The sequence below is a fragment of the Dryobates pubescens genome, chromosome 1 (assembly GCF_014839835.1).
Source record: "Dryobates pubescens isolate bDryPub1 chromosome 1, bDryPub1.pri, whole genome shotgun sequence".
Classification (NCBI taxonomy): domain Eukaryota; kingdom Metazoa; phylum Chordata; class Aves; order Piciformes; family Picidae; genus Dryobates; species Dryobates pubescens.
In genome coordinates, this window is record NC_071612.1 from 47,137,814 (window position 1) to 47,154,598 (window position 16,785).

A 16,785-nucleotide genomic window follows, 5' to 3' on the forward strand; every position below is an offset into this window, starting at 1 on the left:
GCTTAAGAGGAAAATTTGAGTGTTTGGAAGTGTAGAGTAAATCCATGGTGCCTGAGGAGAGCCAGAGGAAAGGAATAGAAGTGCAGAGCTGTTGAGCAGAGAGGGAGGGCTCTGCTGCGTCGCATGAGGCCTTCATCTGTAGTTTCTGCATTAGGTACTTTGAGAGGTTTCAGAAAAAGGGTGGTGCAGCCTGGGACTGAGCTGTTGTAACATAACTGCAAGCACTTCAGTGCAGCATTTGGCTTAGCACCAGCCCTTCTATTTTTTTTTTTTTTTTAAATGATTGATTTACTTGTACAGCTCCTGAGAATTTTTAAGCTAGACAGGATTTTATCTGTCTCCACTTCTGGCCTCAATGACATCTCCCGGCAGTGAGTCCTGCAGGCTAATTTTTCTTTGTAAAGTATTCATTTCCATCAGTGTTAAATCTTGACACCTTTTTTGTTTCACTAATTTAATTGGCATCTAATTAAAGAGCAGTTCTGCTTTTGGTTGAAACAGGGAGCAATTGATTGAAATGTAAAGTGCTGCTGTCACTGTAATTCTGTGTGTTCTGATGCTTGAGCCCTCCCTGATCCTCTGAAACTCAGGCAGTAGAGATCATAGCAGAGCACATGATGGCTTTCACTTGCCCTTGTTTCTTTTTTCCCAATGTTCAGTCGCTTTACAGGGACTTAAAGGTCAGTGTGGTTAGTGGGGCCTACAACTGTAGAAAACTCAAGTTTTCAAATGTGTTTTCCCTTAGTTTATAGCTTGCTTCAAACTCATTCACATGATGATTTATTGGAGAGGGTGGAGAGAAGTAGAGTCTGAGTGATATTATGCTCTGGGGGAGGACTGGAGCACAGTCTTGTTTCAACTGATACAACCACGCTGGGTCTGGATGGGTAGGTATTATCTGCTGGTTTGTAAAGTAAATCCATATTGCTTTCTCCCTTGACTCCTCGTCTGCCCACATTTCTCTCATCAGAGCTGGAACTGAATAATACATAACCTGGGGAAGGATGGCAAATAAGAAATGCAATATAATCAGTCCATGTAGAACTCTAAATGCTGGATTAGTGGAGAGTCTCTGCACGTTCTGGGTACTGCAGACTCCAGCTCTGAGCACAGTCTCTTGTAAACTGGGTTTGGACACTGTACAAGTACTGTATGTGCTTAAGACGCTGAGTTGTTTTCTTGCCTGTCCTCTCTCCCTGGCTTTAGGCAATGTCCAGCACAGCAGCAACCCAGGGAAAGGAAGAACCGTCTTTGAAGGTTATCCAGCTGTACTCCAGCCTTTCCTGGGACAGAAAGGAAAGAAAAGTCTGGCTCATCCCAGCCTTCCTGCACACGTGAGGAATGCTGTACTCGCAGCTGCCCTTTTCCCGGAGTTCCTGAAGGAGCTGGCAGCTCTTGCTCAGGAACATTCCATTTTATGTTACAAAATACTGGAGGACTTTGAGGATTATTATTAGTGGGGTTTTTTAGACATGTTTTTAAAAAGCTTCTGGAATTTAAACAGATTTTTTTTAATGCAAAGCTGCTTACAAAAGAAGGTTGTGCTTCAATATTTCCTGAAAATACTTGATTTGGAGGGGGGAGGAGGAGGCAAACTGTTGTTCTGTGTTACCTTGTATTAAGCCTTATAATTTCCCTCTGTGAGATATAACTTGTTTGAGAGATTTCTGATACTGCTTCTTCCTGCGGCTTCCTACTTCATCTCCTCTTCACAGCCCGCTCCTCTGTGGTGTCACCGATTCCTGTAGAAGGTTTGCAATGGACACTTGTAGGTTGGCTAAAAGAGGCAAATGTTTCAGCTTTTTCCAGAAATACTCTTCTGGATAACTTGTTAGAAAAGAGTTTCTTCAGAAAAATGTTTCTCCATGGGGACAGTTCAGGGTATGCAAGATCTGCACAAAGCCCCTCTGCGTGAAGGGCGGCGCTTCTTCACCGCATTGTCCTCTTCCCCCTTCCTTCCCTTCTCCCTGAAACGGGCTCTTAGCAGTCCACATCTGAAGCCCTCTTTTTAACTGACGGCTCAGGCTTTTCGAATTCAAGTGATCTTATGTGCATTAAACCCATGAGTAGCTGAAAGCAGGTGCTGGACCCTACACATACCATATTGCCTTATGGTGCAGACAGATCTGCAGCTATCAGCTGTTGGTCTTTGAAGTCAAATGAACTGTGTAAGTGGCTGTGGATCGCAGACTGCCTGGAATTTTCCTTGCAGTTTCTCAGCATTCTTTGACAACCATTGCATTGCTACCTAAAACTCTCAAGCATGCCTTATTTAGTAAGATTTGCACAAAGTACAAAACAAAAATGTTTCTATGCAAGCTGTAATTAGTACGTAGTGTGGTTTATGCTTATTTTAATAAGCTAAGGAAAGGTATTCAAAATACCTTTCAGTAGTATTAGCAGGACAGCAGGCTGGTTTGGGCTTTTTGTGTCTTTTTTCTGTAATGGAAAAGGTTGGCTTGCTCCTGAAAGCTGTGGTTGTTAATTTTTTTTTTTATTATTATTTTTTATGGTTAAGGGAAAGTTAAATGCTGTTTGTTTACTTGTAATGTTGGTGTTGACTTTCCCTAGTCATTGCACTTTAGGGATGGTGAGGGGAGGACCAGGCTATTCACCAGCTATAGAAAAGGAAGAAGTCACAGGGAAAGCTGTCTGCTGGTGACTAACTGCTTGAGAAAATTCTCTTCTATGAGTAATGGGCTTCATTAGAAGAACCCAAACATGATGAATTGGTGCATCACCACTGCATTTCATCTAATCTTAGTAGCATAATTGTGCTTCCAGTGTGCTGCAGAGCTGGGCTTAGTTCAAGAAAGCCTTAAACCCCTTTGTCCAAGAAAGAAACCAACAGTCACTCCATGAAATCTGAGGACACAGAAATCGGAACTAACAGTGGCATACATTAGTGCTCATGCTTATTGTGATTTGGTGTAATTTGGTGATATGGGATGCTCCAGTTAATCGCATCCTGACTTTGAAACACAGTTTCTCAAAGATTGCAAGTGAAAAGAACACTTCAAAAACAAAAAAAACAAAGAGTCTTCAAAGATTGTAATTAATTACAGGTCAAATTCCTTTGTAATTTGCAGTGCAGTTTATAGTCCTAAATCTGTTAGATGCTTATGAAAAGTTCTACCTTTCATTTACAAGATGTGAGACTGATTCATCGTGTCAGACTGCTGCAGGCTATTCCAGGGAAAGAAAAGAAATCCCAAAATATACCTCTAACAAAATCGCCTCAGAACTTACCTGGATCCATCTTCACTTGTTTGCTGTACAGTCTTCAATTCCATGGTGGCTGGGGGTCATGTTGCTTCCTGGGTGACTCTCTGGTTGCTTTCACGTCTAAACACCATTGCATCACCGTCTGTTAAATCACCTACTGACCTCCATATGGCTCGGTTTCACTTCTCAAGCTTTCTTGGAAGCTGAAGCCAAGGCTGTGGGGTTTTTCTTAAATCTTAGCTATCCAGGTTTGAGAGCTCTTTCTCTCTTTCCCCTGCATTGTTGTAAATGGGCAAGGGGCAAATTCAGAATCTGTTTGCTTGGTTTAAACTTGTGCTAGGATATAGTGGGTTCTTTCCCCCAGTAGTGCTGCCTTTCATGCTGTACTTGCTGGCCTGGCTTGAAGGTAGTGTTTTGTGTGGAAAGTCTTTTAGCATTGTGGATGCAGGGTCAGTGCTTGCTCTGCTTCTCGCTTCTTCTGGCAGGAACTCTGGGAGCAAAAGGCAGAGTACCAAATGAGTGCAATCAGCTAACTTTTAGTGGCTCAGAAACAAGGGCTAAATTGCAGGAGCAATCCATTCCTTTTTCTGAAAGACTTTTTAAAGGGAATGAGAGAGAATTTGTTGTGTTTTGGGGTGGGTGTGTTTTGTTTTGTGGGTTTTATAAATAGAAGAATTCTGCAGACCAGTGCTCAAGGCAGTAAGGTTACTATGTGGACAATGCCTTCCCTTGTTTTTATTCTGAACTAAGAAGCTTTGGGTAGAAGGGATTTATTCTGAGAGTTGTTAATTTTAACTGATGTTTTAAAAAAACATACCAAGTCACAGCAGTTTCACCTCAGCAGGTCTGTTAAGCTACACAGGCACTTTAAAACATGGACTACTCAAAAAAGCATCTGTACATTTGAGGAAGGGGAGGATTTACCTCATTAACTGTAGCAGAGATGATGCTCTACATCCAGCAGGATAAATTCAGCCTTTGAAATCTGGAGTTGCGTGGAACAATTCTTGCTGAAGTGCCAGAGCCGTGTGTGTATGCTGTGTCCCCTGGTAAACAGGAAATCTGTCAGCTCCCTAGGAGGAAGAGGTGGATGAGTGACCCTGGCTCAGGACTGTAAAAACGTCGATCATATGTGTCACTTTGGATTGCTTGGTTCCTGATGGGATCGGCCTTGCAGATGTGTCTTAGTTGTGATAGTAGCAAAATGTCTGTCACTCAGCAAAAAAACCTGTGGCAGGAAATGGATCTTCCTGTCCTCAAAGTGCAGAACCTGTGATTTAGCTTGAAAACGTTGATCTTTTGAGATGAAGCACTTAGCTCTGTGTGTGTTCTTCAGCCAAATGCTTGTTTAACTTTCCCCCAGTCAGGGCATGTGTTACCCCACCTCTCACCAATGACACATCCTCTTCCAGAAAACCCCACATGCCTGTGGTCCAGCCTGGAGGTCCCTGGAGGACACAGAGTTATGCTGCTCTTTCCAAGAGCAAGGAAGTGCTCTGTGGTCTGGACTTCCCCACACTCACCTCTGTGTGACTGGAGCAGCCAGTCTTCAGCGCATTGTCTCAGCATCAGTCACTAATGAAGTGTCTTGGAGTTCGCAGATCTATTCCAAAACCTGCAGGTGGGCACTCAGTGATACCAAAGTTAATTTCCAGTCTCCTGGTAGATGTTTCAAACTGTGAATGCCACTCTTCCAATGATGTAGCCTTTGAGCGTGGTTTTAAAATGTTCTGCTCTAGCAAGGAACCTTTCCCTCAATTTCCATCTGCCATGTTTTGTTTGTTTTGGTTTATTGCAATCTATCTATAAGGTGAGCACTTAGTCTTGAAACAGCTGTAGTTACTCTTTTTTTACCTTTCACCATTTTAGATGCCCTGTGGGTTAGTGTTAGCACACACAAAGGTTTGTATTAACTGGGCTAATGCCCACAGCAGCTTCCCATCATAACAGCACCTCCCCCAACTCGTGCTGATCTTTGGACAGGTACAGTCAATTGCAATTTGTGTGCTGTGCTGTTGGCCCTACTTACTGCCTTCCTAGCATTGTATTCTGGGCATTTTTCTTAAATTTGATGCTTTCAGGTGTGCCCTAAAGTAAAATAAGATCTTTCAAATGAGATCAAGTTTGTTTGTTTCAGTTTGGGATGTGAAAGGTGCACTGCTGTGCCTACCCTGGTGATTTCTGGAAGATTTTACCCAGGTGATTCTGGTTTGGAAAAACAGAAATGAAAGCTTTATTTCTCAGCTGAATCTCATGGAGATTCATCCCTGTAGCAGGCATGGACTTGTCCTTCTCACCAGCACCCCCAGATACATCCTTCAGAGCATCCAGTTCGTAAAATTCTCATTTCCTCTTCCATTGGGGTTTTTCACTTTTTATAAAGTCTGAATTCAGTGGCATCGTGCTGCTATACCTGCTCAGTACATCTGCCTGTCAGATGTGATTTGATCTTTCTAGTAAGATCAGAAAGTTTGCTGGAAGGGGAGAAGACAGGGTGTGCCTGGGGTGGGCCTCGGACCCTGAGGGCTGTGCTTTGGAACAGCAAAAGGACTGGGGAGGCATTAAGCCTGAACAGTGCTTCTGCCACCCTTCTAATTGATCAGTGCCCCGGGCACAGTGCCTAAGTGGTCTGTTCACTCCTTCAGAGCAAAGCATTTGCAAACAAACTTACGGCATCCTGCAGACTCCAGGGATTTACGTTCAAGAGGTTAAGTTCTGTTTACTAAGAGAAGTTACCATCTAGCACAGTGTGTATGCATTCACTACCCTTTTGTGCACTCTGCTTATGCTTCACAGAAGGTTTCATGCTTCGGGAAGGTTTTTTTAAGCTCATCTAAGAAGCTCTAAAAGATCAGGGTTGGGAATAAAAGGATGGGAGTGGTGTGATTTGGTGCAGTTAAATTATGCTATTGTATTGTTTGAATCTGTAGCCACAGCTCCTGTTTGAGGGCAGCTTGATTTAATAAGCAATTTTCTGTGCTGTATTTACTGAAATTGCTATGTCATGCCTGCAGTTTTTATGACAGCTCCCATTATATTTGTAACATTTGAACTGCATCTGTGGTTATGAGTAGAATACTGGGATTTTCCCCTTCTTTTTTTTTAACTTGGGTAGCTCTGGCACAGTACAGTATTGTTGCTGGCTGTGTTCAGATTCAATGGAGATAATTACAGTATGTTCTTCCTTGCACCTTTTGAGCATTACCAGCAGAAGCAGAGGGTACAAGGCGCTGGGGCTGCTGATGGTAACGAGCAAACCAAAGGTGAAACACTGCAGATTAGCAGGGGGGCACTCACCCCTGTGTGAAATGCAGTAAGAATTTGCATTTGTGCTCTCATTTACCACAGGCCAGGAAGAAAAAGCTCATGGCAATCTTGGGAAACGAGTATGACAGCATCCTATGGTAACTGTCCAAGTGGCTAGCATTTCTATGCAATATTCTGGGCCAGAACTGGGAAGAGGGGCGTAAAAATTACTCCTTGTGAAGGTGGTGTCAGACTTGCATACAGAGGAATTCAGATAATGCGGTGGTGGTGCCAGCTGTCCCACCACAGCCAGCCACAGAATGCAACACTATTTCAGTGACTTTGCTGGGCAAGGCCAGCTCTGACTAAACCTACTTCATGTTTTAGGGGCCCTCAGCTTTTCTACATGGGCTGTGGCCCAGCATCACGGTACTTCATTTGTTGTAGGCTCAGTTGGAAGCCTCTTATTTATGAATAGCAGCATTACTTGGATTCTCAAATATGTAGGTACTTAAAGTGGTGCTTTGTTGCTGAGTGTGCAGATCTTCTTTTTGTTCATTGATTGTAATGGTTCTTGTGTGGCAGCTGGATTAAATTAAGACTGAAGTCTCTGGGCTGAAAGCCCTGATGGAACTTTTGTGCAAAGGCTGCACTTCTCAGCCAAGTAACTTTCTCTGGTGCTTCAGCAGCCTGCCCACATACAGTTCTGTATTGTGGGCTAAATACCTGCAAACTTACATCTCTGACAAAGCCAATTCCACAGCAGCTGTCTTTTATTGCAGTCTACTTTTAAAAATAACTAGCTTGGACTTAGACCAAAAAATGATGTGGTTGAGCCAAATCATGGACTAAGCTATGTCCAGCTCAGTGCTGCTGTGTCGGTTTGGCCAGAGCTCAGACAAAATGCCATCTTGTCCTCAAAAGGAGAGGGAGCAGCTGTGGGTCTTGGTATCCCTTGCTGCAGCTTGAGCCAAGGACTCATGTCTCTCGAGGTGGCTCTCAGCGTCCAAGTGCAGCTTGATGCTGGCAACTCTGACCAGCATCTGTCGTAAAACTCACAGCATCTATTTTTGAGCTTTGGTGTGAAAAACCTAACAGCCTCTAAGAGCAGCTTGAAAATGTGACCTCTTCAGCTTTAGCAACAAGAAGGTAAAAGATAACTTACTGATGATTATGTCTGCTTAGTGGGTGTAAATGTTTTAGATAATCAAAGCTGTGGCTGATGCTACCTTATGTCAGGAGAACTTTTGTGCTTTCACAAAATGCCTGTGAATGGAGGGAACATTCCCTAGAGTCAAACTGTTGGCCTTCAAGCACTTGTTAGCACTAGCTCATGGTAGTATCACCTTTGCATTTCTAAGTACTGAATCCAGCTCTGGATCTTTCTCCAAAGCCTGCAATGAGAAGGCAATGGATGTGGCACCAAATTATTAGCTGCCCTTGTATGTGCTAGGGTAATGTGGGGTCTAGCACAGCTGTCACCCAGTCCTTCTTGGGAGAAAAGCCAGCAGGTGAGATTGTCATTTGTAGTGTCATGAGCTGGACCTCACACACAGATGAAGGGGAGAGGAACAGCAAAGGTCAGGGGTTCTTCTCCATCTATATGTAAAATTGATCAGCAAATGCTGCAGACAATTGTGAAATGTTGTACACCCTACAGAAGATCTTAATGGCCTTCGGACTAGGATAGTTCTAGAGGAAAGCCTCAGTCAGTACTTATTAGGACCATGCTCAACGGCACAGCTCGCTGAACTCTACCTTCTTTTGCATCATCACTGCCTCGTGGCAGTACCTGAGCATTTCTGTAGGTTTGCTTTATTGCAGTTAAATTGAGGCTGTATGGTTGCATGTGGGGTGTGTGGTGGAGCACAGTGACAAGAGAAGGTGCATCCCTGATGTTCTGTTCCTGCTGCAGTCATTCCTAATTACTGATCTGGCTTGGCCTATGGGCTCTTCCTGTAAGCAGTTTAAATTTGCCCTCGCAGGGGGCAGAGAAAGGCACAGCCAATTACAAGACATGACAGCTTAGGATTTTCTATTTTATTGTCGTCCCTTCTGTGTATTACCTGAAAGTTTGCAGCTTCTGAGGTGATAGGGAATGTCTTGAGTTTAGCAACAGGTAAGCTTCTAAGTATTTGGGTCAATAAATCTTGACCTCCCATCTGCTGTAACTTAGTTTTATGTGGCTGTGACATAAACTTTGCGGTCTTTGTAAACGGCACTACAATAAAGATGCAGGCAACAAGGGCAGAAAGCCCTGCAGCATGCTCTTCCTTCTCCTTCTTGCTGTTTAAGAGATAGGCTGAGCAAAAACAGTTTGTGTGTGTTTGGGTTTTTTTAACATGGAAAACCCAAGTGCTTTACATGTTGAGCTTACACTCGAGGCCATAAATCCCTGAGAAGGTGCTGCTGAGATCAGTGGTTGCGAAAGCAGATAGAGGGGTGCCCAGAACAGAGAACATTACACTGACACCATGCTGCAAAAGCAGAGTGGAAAGGGGCCACAGAGCAATCACACTGTAAATACTGTAGCTGGAATTTTTTTAGTTCAGGTTCCTGTCATATACATCTATTTTTAACACAGTTAACATCAAAATCTGCAGCCAAGGCTGACCACTAGAAATTCTTTCTTCACTACTTCAGCATTGCCAGTCTTTTTAGACAAGTTTCTTCTTCTCTTCTGCAACCTCGGATATGGGATACTTCAACTCTATGAGACACTAAGTATCATTTTTCCACCCTCTAGAGTGACCTCCTAAAGGACTTCCAGCAACGAGGAGATGAGATTGTCATGACAGTGCCTGGTGTCAGCTTTTAATTTATGACCATTTTCCTTGGCCCTCTGTTTATGGACAGTTGATGCTGAAAATCTGCACAAAACTGTCCTTAACTCACCCCGCCTAATGCTGTTGCACAGATGCCATCTGCAATCAGGAGACCAGGGAGCACTGTTGTAGCTGAGTAAGACTTGAAAGTTGGGGTCAAAACCTCAGTCTTAATTTCTGAGTTCCTAGCCTACAACACAACCACACTCAGAAGAGCCTCCTGGTGTGCAAAACGCTCTGACATGGAACACTTCATAGTCAGGCTCTGCCTTTTATCCTGCAGACACACCTGTCCAGTGGCAGCCTTTTTCAGTTCTCTTTACAAGAGCAGATACAAAATTCCATGAGGCTGCTCCTTCTGTCTCTTCATGGCCTCCATCGATGAGTGCTTTGCAAATACAAACCACAGCTTCTGCCCAGTGCAGAGTTCACTTGTGAGCTATTTAGCGTCTGCCTTCAGCTCCATTTAGGACACAGGGGAGGATGGTGGTTGTGTTTATGCTGCTGCATCAGGTCCTTGGCAGGCAATAGGGGCTCCGTTGTGGTGTAAGGTGACTGATGAGCCCCTTAATGCAGGCTGCCATAGTGGGAGCAATGTGAGCTGGCCCTGCTGAGCCTGCTCAGCGCTAGCTCCTAGCACTGCCAGCTACCACTGCTTTGAAGTTGGTAGCTGGTATCTCCAGAAATGTTAAAAAGATTCATCATCTTGATCTCATTTCAGGGCAACCACTTTTTTCCATCAGAAAGAAATTTACATTTTGTGTGCGTCTGCAAAAGACTTCTTTAAAAATTTCAGCAGTGACTGTTTCATAATATAGTGCAAAATTTATAGACTACAGCTGCTCCTTCCCTTCCCTGGAAGGCAAAGAATATTACAGGGACCCCTTTTTAATCTTTCTTGTTATCCATTGTGTCTGGCAGGTGGTGGAGAAAATGGATTGAGATTTACAGTAAATCATAAAATCATCTGATGATGTGGACCATAAGGAACCTCTAGTTCCACCCCTCCTGCTATGGGTAGGGATACCTTCTATATCCCTTCCTCCCTCCAAGGAGGGGGCATCCACAATATCTCTGGACAACCTGTTCCAGTGCTTCACCACCTTCACAGTAAAGAATTTCTTCCTTCTCTCTAATCTAAATCCACTCCCTTTCAGTTTAAAGCCACTATCCCCTGTCCTACCCCTGCTCTTGCAAATAGTCCCTTGTTTAAGGGTAGTGCAAGTTTGCATGGGCCCAGCTCTCAAGCCTGCCAAGGTCCCTCTGGACGATATCCCTTCCCTCCACCACGCTGACTGTATTGCTCAGCTTGGTGACATTGGCAGACTTGCTGAGAGTGCACTCAGCACTACTGTTGGTGTTGCTGACACATGTTGGCTGACACAGCCTTGGTCCCAACACTGACCACTTGTCACTAGTCTCCACTTAACATTGCGACCTTGACTGCAACCCTTTGCAATCAGACAAGTTCCTTGTCGACTAAGTGGTCCATCAAATCCATGTCTCTCCAATATAGAGACAAGGACATTGTGTAGGATGGTGTCCTGTGCATCAAGGTAGATGACATCTGTTGCTCTTCCCTTACCTGTTTAAAGACCAAACACTGTACTCAATACAGATTGTAGTCAGAACTTGGCTCATGATTTTTAAGGTTTTGTACCTTATCAGCTATATGTAATTACGAAGGGAGAGAGCGGCTAAGGAGAAGCTGCCATTAGTGACACCTGCAGAAGCCACACTGCAGGAGTGGAGATCCTTCCTTTTTTAAATACAGCTAAATTATTACTGTTTCAAATACCTTGGTGTTTTGCTGTCTTTTTTTAAGAGGCACTTGCCACGGCAGAGAGGAAACTCAGCACAGCAGCAGCAAGCTGTGCAAGAAAAAGCATTAACCTTGGAGAACCACCTTTTGGAAACAACTGTGTTGTTCTAATCTGCGGAAGTAGCTTTACATTAAGATTCAAGATTTCACGCAGACGTCCTTGTGCCTTTTCGCTTCCTGCTGTCATGGCAAACAAGAACAAACAGAATTCCAAAACTTACAGTTTGCTGTACAAGAGAAACCTTTGGCTGCACACCTACCTGGAAACTCACACCACTGTAAGTAACAATGGGACTGTGTGCTCCTGATATGAAAAACAACAGTAAGAATCTCTGTCAGGTTATCCTGAACAGGGGTGTGGTGGTTTGGGGAGGGTTTGAGGGTTGTGTGAGTTTGGGTTTGGTTATTTGTTTTTTTGTGAAGGGTCAGGGATTTTGATTGCTACCATGTTACTGCTCTTTGTAAGCTGTATGACTTTTGAATGGCAGAGTTATTTTTATGTGAATAATGTCTGTAACATCTTATTAAATGTATTTGAAAACCACAGGGCTTTCTTTCTTTCCAATTCAGCATTCACACTTGCACCACGAGCCAGCTTCTAGAGAAAAGTCCTCCTCAAGACGTAGGTTAGCACTACTACTCTTGAGATAGAACTGCCATTAACATAGTTTGAACTCCTGTTGCAAGCACCGCATTTGCAAAAGGTGACTGAAGCCCCAGGGCCACACCTGCTCCTATCCTGTGACAGTATATGCCCTGCAGGCAGCCCTTTAAGAACAATTCTGAAGAAGTATCTCTTGAGATAAATGCAATCTTTAAAATGTATGGCTTAGCAGCCCCCAGAAGGCATTTAAGAACTTCAAACCCCTGCTACTAAGTGGGATTCCATTCCCTCATAAACGTAAATAGGATAGGCTGCATCTAGCTGAAGTTCCTGCTAATGGTTTGATCAGCTGAAGTGGGTTGGGAGAGGGAAGTTGACACAAGGACACTGGATTTCAGGGGGTACTTAAAAGCAGGACCTAAAAATAGAAGGTATTAAAAAAAAAAACCAACCAAAAAAGAATGCAAAATACTCCATAACAGCCAAGCAGTCCTGGCCCACAGATGCAACTGCTCACTTTTGGTTAGCCAACTGCCTCTTCAGTTCCTTCCACAAAGTGGTGCAGTTCCAGCTAACAGCAGAAAGCCACCTGCCAGTGCAGAATGCAGCCCTGCACTCAGAGCATGTGTAAGGCAGAGACAGCAGATTGGAAGACAAAATGCCAGAACTACTGTGCAAGAGAAAGGCACTACTTGTTCCTCTGTACATTGTGCAGGGCTGGCAGAAGCACATCTGCTCTGCTGCCCCTCACAGGCCACAACGGGATGTGAGCCTCAGGAGGGCTAAGGTAGAGGGTTAGGGTTAGGTAGATGTTTAGGTGTGTAAAGAGAAGGCAAGGTTTGATACCATTGTTTGTGGCAGTAGCCTCAGACATGCACTTCAGCAGCTACCAACTTCATACTTTCCCCATCTCTCAGAAACAAGGATGAATGACAGCAGTGGCTTTCTGCTAGGCATGGAGGCAGAGGTAGTGGTCTTAATTACTGCAAGAGGCTTTAGTCATTGTTACTAGTGTGCTCAGACTAATTTACAGGGAGGTGTTAGAGTACACCAGTATATTTGGCATTCATGACCTGTGTGTGGATTTTTCCCTCTCAGGAAAGGGCAGCCAGGAAAGCTGAGTTTACACTTGCTTTATTACACAACCAACCAACAAGGCTTCAGCTCTCTGCATACTCACAGGTACTCCTGGGAACTTCCTTCCCATAGCTGTGTAGAAATCACATTTCCAAACACCACATCAGGATGAGGAATATGCAACTGATTGTATCTCCTGCTATTCCTTTGCTCATCTGCCTTTGCCTGATTCGTCCAGGGAGGGCTAGGACTTAATGCTGTGTGAAGTATAAGCAATAATCCTGATGCTACAGGAGGAGGCACCACAGTTCATTTGCAGTGAACCAGAGAGAACGAAGCGCAAATCTTCTTCTGTAGACACTTGGGTGGTTTTCTCTTGTGGTTACTCTGACAGCTTCTTCTCTAGTAATTGCTTCACCAGGACGGGATTGGCTCGTCCTTGTGTTTCTCTTTGTACCAGGCCAATTAACTTATTTAGGACTTTCCGATTTCCGGCTTTTATCGCCATGACCTTTAAAGAGAAACACACACACACACAACAGATGACATGGTACAGTAAAGCTGAGCATTTCCACTCATTCACAGCCAAGCTAGGAAGAGTTTTGGACCACTGTGCTAGAACACACTGTTTGGGCTAAGCTGTTATTTATAAAAACTGCCTTCAGCTTTGCAATAAGCTCCTGCTCCGCTCCCATGAGACAACAGTAAGTCCCTACAGCAGCAGGGCCTTACAACTAATAGAAATACCTCCTTATTGAAAAGCTCAGAAAACACTTCTGGCTTCAAGTGTCTCTGCAGCTTGATGGTGACTTTCTGGGAAAGAGACAGAAAAGTGAGACTGACTTCTTTTTGCTAATACCATCTACCATTTGTGCTCAATACACTGTGTTCTACAAGTAATTTGCATGGAATCCGTTTTCTACCACTTGTGAGGTCCTTCAAGTGCAGACATAGGTGTTTGTGTAACAGCACATTATTTCCTTGAAGCAAAGGATCCTCTGTAACACAGCAGTTAATTGACTGATCAAAAATACAACCTCCTATCAAGAGAGCTAATGTTTGATGCACAATCACCTGCAAAATAGCACACTTGAAAGCTAAGTAAACATACTGAGAAAAAGCACTGGAAATTTCACTTTCAGGCATTCCTAGAGGACATGCTACTGGTGAAAGACAAGCATCTGGCCTTCACATTTGCATGGCACAGATGTTCTCTGCGCTGTCAGAGTTACCGGGCAAAACACAATTGCCTCTATTAAACAGGATGTCATATTTACAGTTACTAAGGGGAGGACTCTAAACATACCCACTGTGCCCATACCAAGCACAAAGGCAAAACCTGCTACTCTTCGGGATATCTGAATCATTGGCAGTTTGACATCATCTCTGTAAGGTCACTGTAGGGAAAGGACTGGTTACTCCTGATCAGCTGGCCATTACCTATATGGGGCAAAGTGCAGTGTAATCCATGTACTGCATTTTCGTGACGTGCTCGGTGTTGGCTTGACCAACTGTTTGTGGGTTACTTCATTTTAAAGAAAGTTACTATCAAAAAGCATGGCAATGCATTTTTTTCACACACCCCCAGTCAAGTAATCAGCACACACTTTTCCCACAGCAATTTAAAGCAGTGAATTACAGGCCTTCAAGGCAGCTCTTCCTTTGGTGAAAGATCACCTGGAAAAAGTAGGGAAGTGAAGCTGCTCTCCTGCATTTGGCTTGATTAGAACAGCGGAAAACGGAGCAGAATTACATTCTCAGAGAAAGCATGATTATTGAAATGGGAGTGTAGTTATGGTCCTTCAGCTTCTGTACCTCCCAGTTCACTTTAATGTTCTTTCTATCCACACTTGTGCTTCCACCGGTCTGAAAATACAGCAGCACTTTTATCGGGCTCTGCAAATGAGTCAGTCTGATGGAGGTCACGCTGACCTACTGCAAGCTCATTTTCTTTTATCAAAAGCTCTTGCAGAGCTGTTAGCATCCCCCAGTGAACTCTGGGGTGGGTGGTATTGTTCTCAAAAGATGTTAATATTTTTTTCCAAATGGCAAATGTATTTAGAGAATGTTTATATTAGAAGTAAGCTATTCACTTCTGCTTTTGCATTTTCATTGCAGAGAACATACAAGTACTTGTTTCCATTCTGCTTTTTCTGAAGCGGATTTTAGACTGCTAGGATCCCTTCCCACTCTTCTCCTTCATGATCAACAAGGTATTTTTCTCCCAGCTCAGATCTTTTTAAGACCAATGAGCCATGCAGGCTGCTGCATGTCCTTCCAAGGAGATGGGGAAGAGCCAAACCCTCATCTTTCCTACTGCAGCATTTGCTCTGCTGCCACAGCCCAGCAGCAGAGCAGACAGTAGCTCTGAAGCCACTGATGCCACACTGCTATACGGGTCTGGCCCCTCCCTACTCCACAGACCTTGTCAGGCAGAAGAGTCAGCTAGACTTGTCTTCTTGGCAGCGGAGGGAGGCAGAGACATGGTGAAGAGACCAATGTGAATAAAGTATCTGCCTTGCCAGCTCTGATACAGTCTCTAATTTCATAATACCTGCCTTGCTGGCATTAATTCAATCTCCAGCTTATGAACAGTTTAACAATGTCGCCCTAATATCACAATAGATGGCACAAAAATCAGAGCTATGTGGCTGGGAGGCCAGGTCAGGTTACTGGCAGCACAGCTGAAGAGGGACAGGGCCCTGCAGTTTTGCTTTCCCGCATTAAATGTTTATGGTCTCAGAATGACTTGGCACATTAGCCAGACTGGTAATTTCTTCTGCTGATCATTCTGTGTAAGCTTCAATTAAAAAAAACAAACCAAACAAACACACTTAGTGAAATAAAAAAGGAGAAGGAAAGCCTGGTAATATCTCAGCAGAGGCTTGAATGCTCTGACACTGGCTCTAGAGCTCAAATGCCAACTGAAAGGGGGAAAAAAACCCCAAAACGACACGAGAGGCCATTTCAACTCCCTCTTTAGTGCCACAGACTGCCACAGTGCACAAGCGTCCCAGCACCACCATAATCACCTCATTTTCTTGTCCATCAATCACCGCCTGGCAGATCTCTTCAAGCTCTTTTTGATCCTGTATCAGTTCGAGTTTCTTTTCTTTAACAATATCAAGAGGAGTTTTCCCTTCTCCTTTCCACAGTTCTGAAAGCACCTGAAAACCGCAAGTAGCAAAGGTCACCATCTTGACTTTCTGCACGTAAACAACATTTGGTATTTCAGTACTGATCCAAGAAGCCAGATTTTAGTTAAAGCAAGAGCAGACTGTCTAAATGTGAACAACCCCAAGATTTCATCCTGTGCCTTGCTGAAAGGCTCTTGTGACCTCCTTTACTGCATCCTGAAATAAGACAAAGTATTTGCACTTAATACATGAGTACAGGTTAATGGTTTGCAGCTTACCACAGTACTGGCAACTGCCTGAAACTACCAGCGATGGCAGCTCTCTCTTCCAAGACGCCTGCTGAGCGCAGCTCCCATGCACCTCTCTGTGCTGAGCCACTGCTCCCTGTCACTGACTGCAAGGCTGTTCCTCTGGCAGTACCTGTGTTCCTCTCACATTATTCACAAGAGCTGCCTGAGAGCAGCAAGAAAATGCATTTCCATGAGCAATGTCTCTGCCTGGGAACTGACGATTAGCCGGCTACTGTACCAGGTACCTCATTCCATTACCAGTCCTCTTCAGCAAGCTGTAATGAGGATACATACAACAGAGCAGAAGAAAAATGGTGCTGAGCTGAATGAATGCTGCAGCTCCAGCCCACCTATGCATCACCTCCAGGCCCTGTAATGCTGGGCAAACCCAGGCCTCCAGAATAATCACTTGTTAATGCTACTGTGTTTTCCTAGGCTGTAGCTGGGCTATCACCCTGGAATAAACTTGAGAGAGGAGAACATTTATAAAAAACCAATTTCCTTGGGCAGTCATTTTCTGTATTCCCTTTGCTCGTATTTCAGAGCTGTGGGAGGAGAG

At 44.1% G+C, this 16,785-nt stretch overlaps 2 protein-coding genes across 2 annotated transcripts in view; one reads left to right on the plus strand and one right to left on the minus strand.

The window, feature by feature from the left end:
- Positions 1-1,794, plus strand: part of FHIP1A (FHF complex subunit HOOK interacting protein 1A) — a 37,756-nt gene extending 35,962 nt beyond the window's left edge. The window contains exon 11 of the mRNA XM_009898226.2: positions 1,207-1,794. Coding sequence (XP_009896528.2) covers positions 1,207-1,457 — 251 coding nt within the window. The 3' untranslated portion in view covers positions 1,458-1,794. The remainder of the gene's footprint in view (positions 1-1,206) is intronic.
- An 11,046-nt stretch (positions 1,795-12,840) lies between these two features.
- Positions 12,841-16,785, minus strand: part of GATB (glutamyl-tRNA amidotransferase subunit B) — a 41,105-nt gene continuing 37,160 nt past the window's right edge. The window contains exons 12-13 of the mRNA XM_054165198.1: positions 15,832-15,966; positions 12,841-13,310 (exon numbers count right to left, since the gene is read on the minus strand). Of these exons, the coding sequence (XP_054021173.1) occupies positions 13,182-13,310; positions 15,832-15,966 (264 nt within the window). The 3' untranslated portion in view covers positions 12,841-13,181. The remainder of the gene's footprint in view (positions 13,311-15,831; positions 15,967-16,785) is intronic.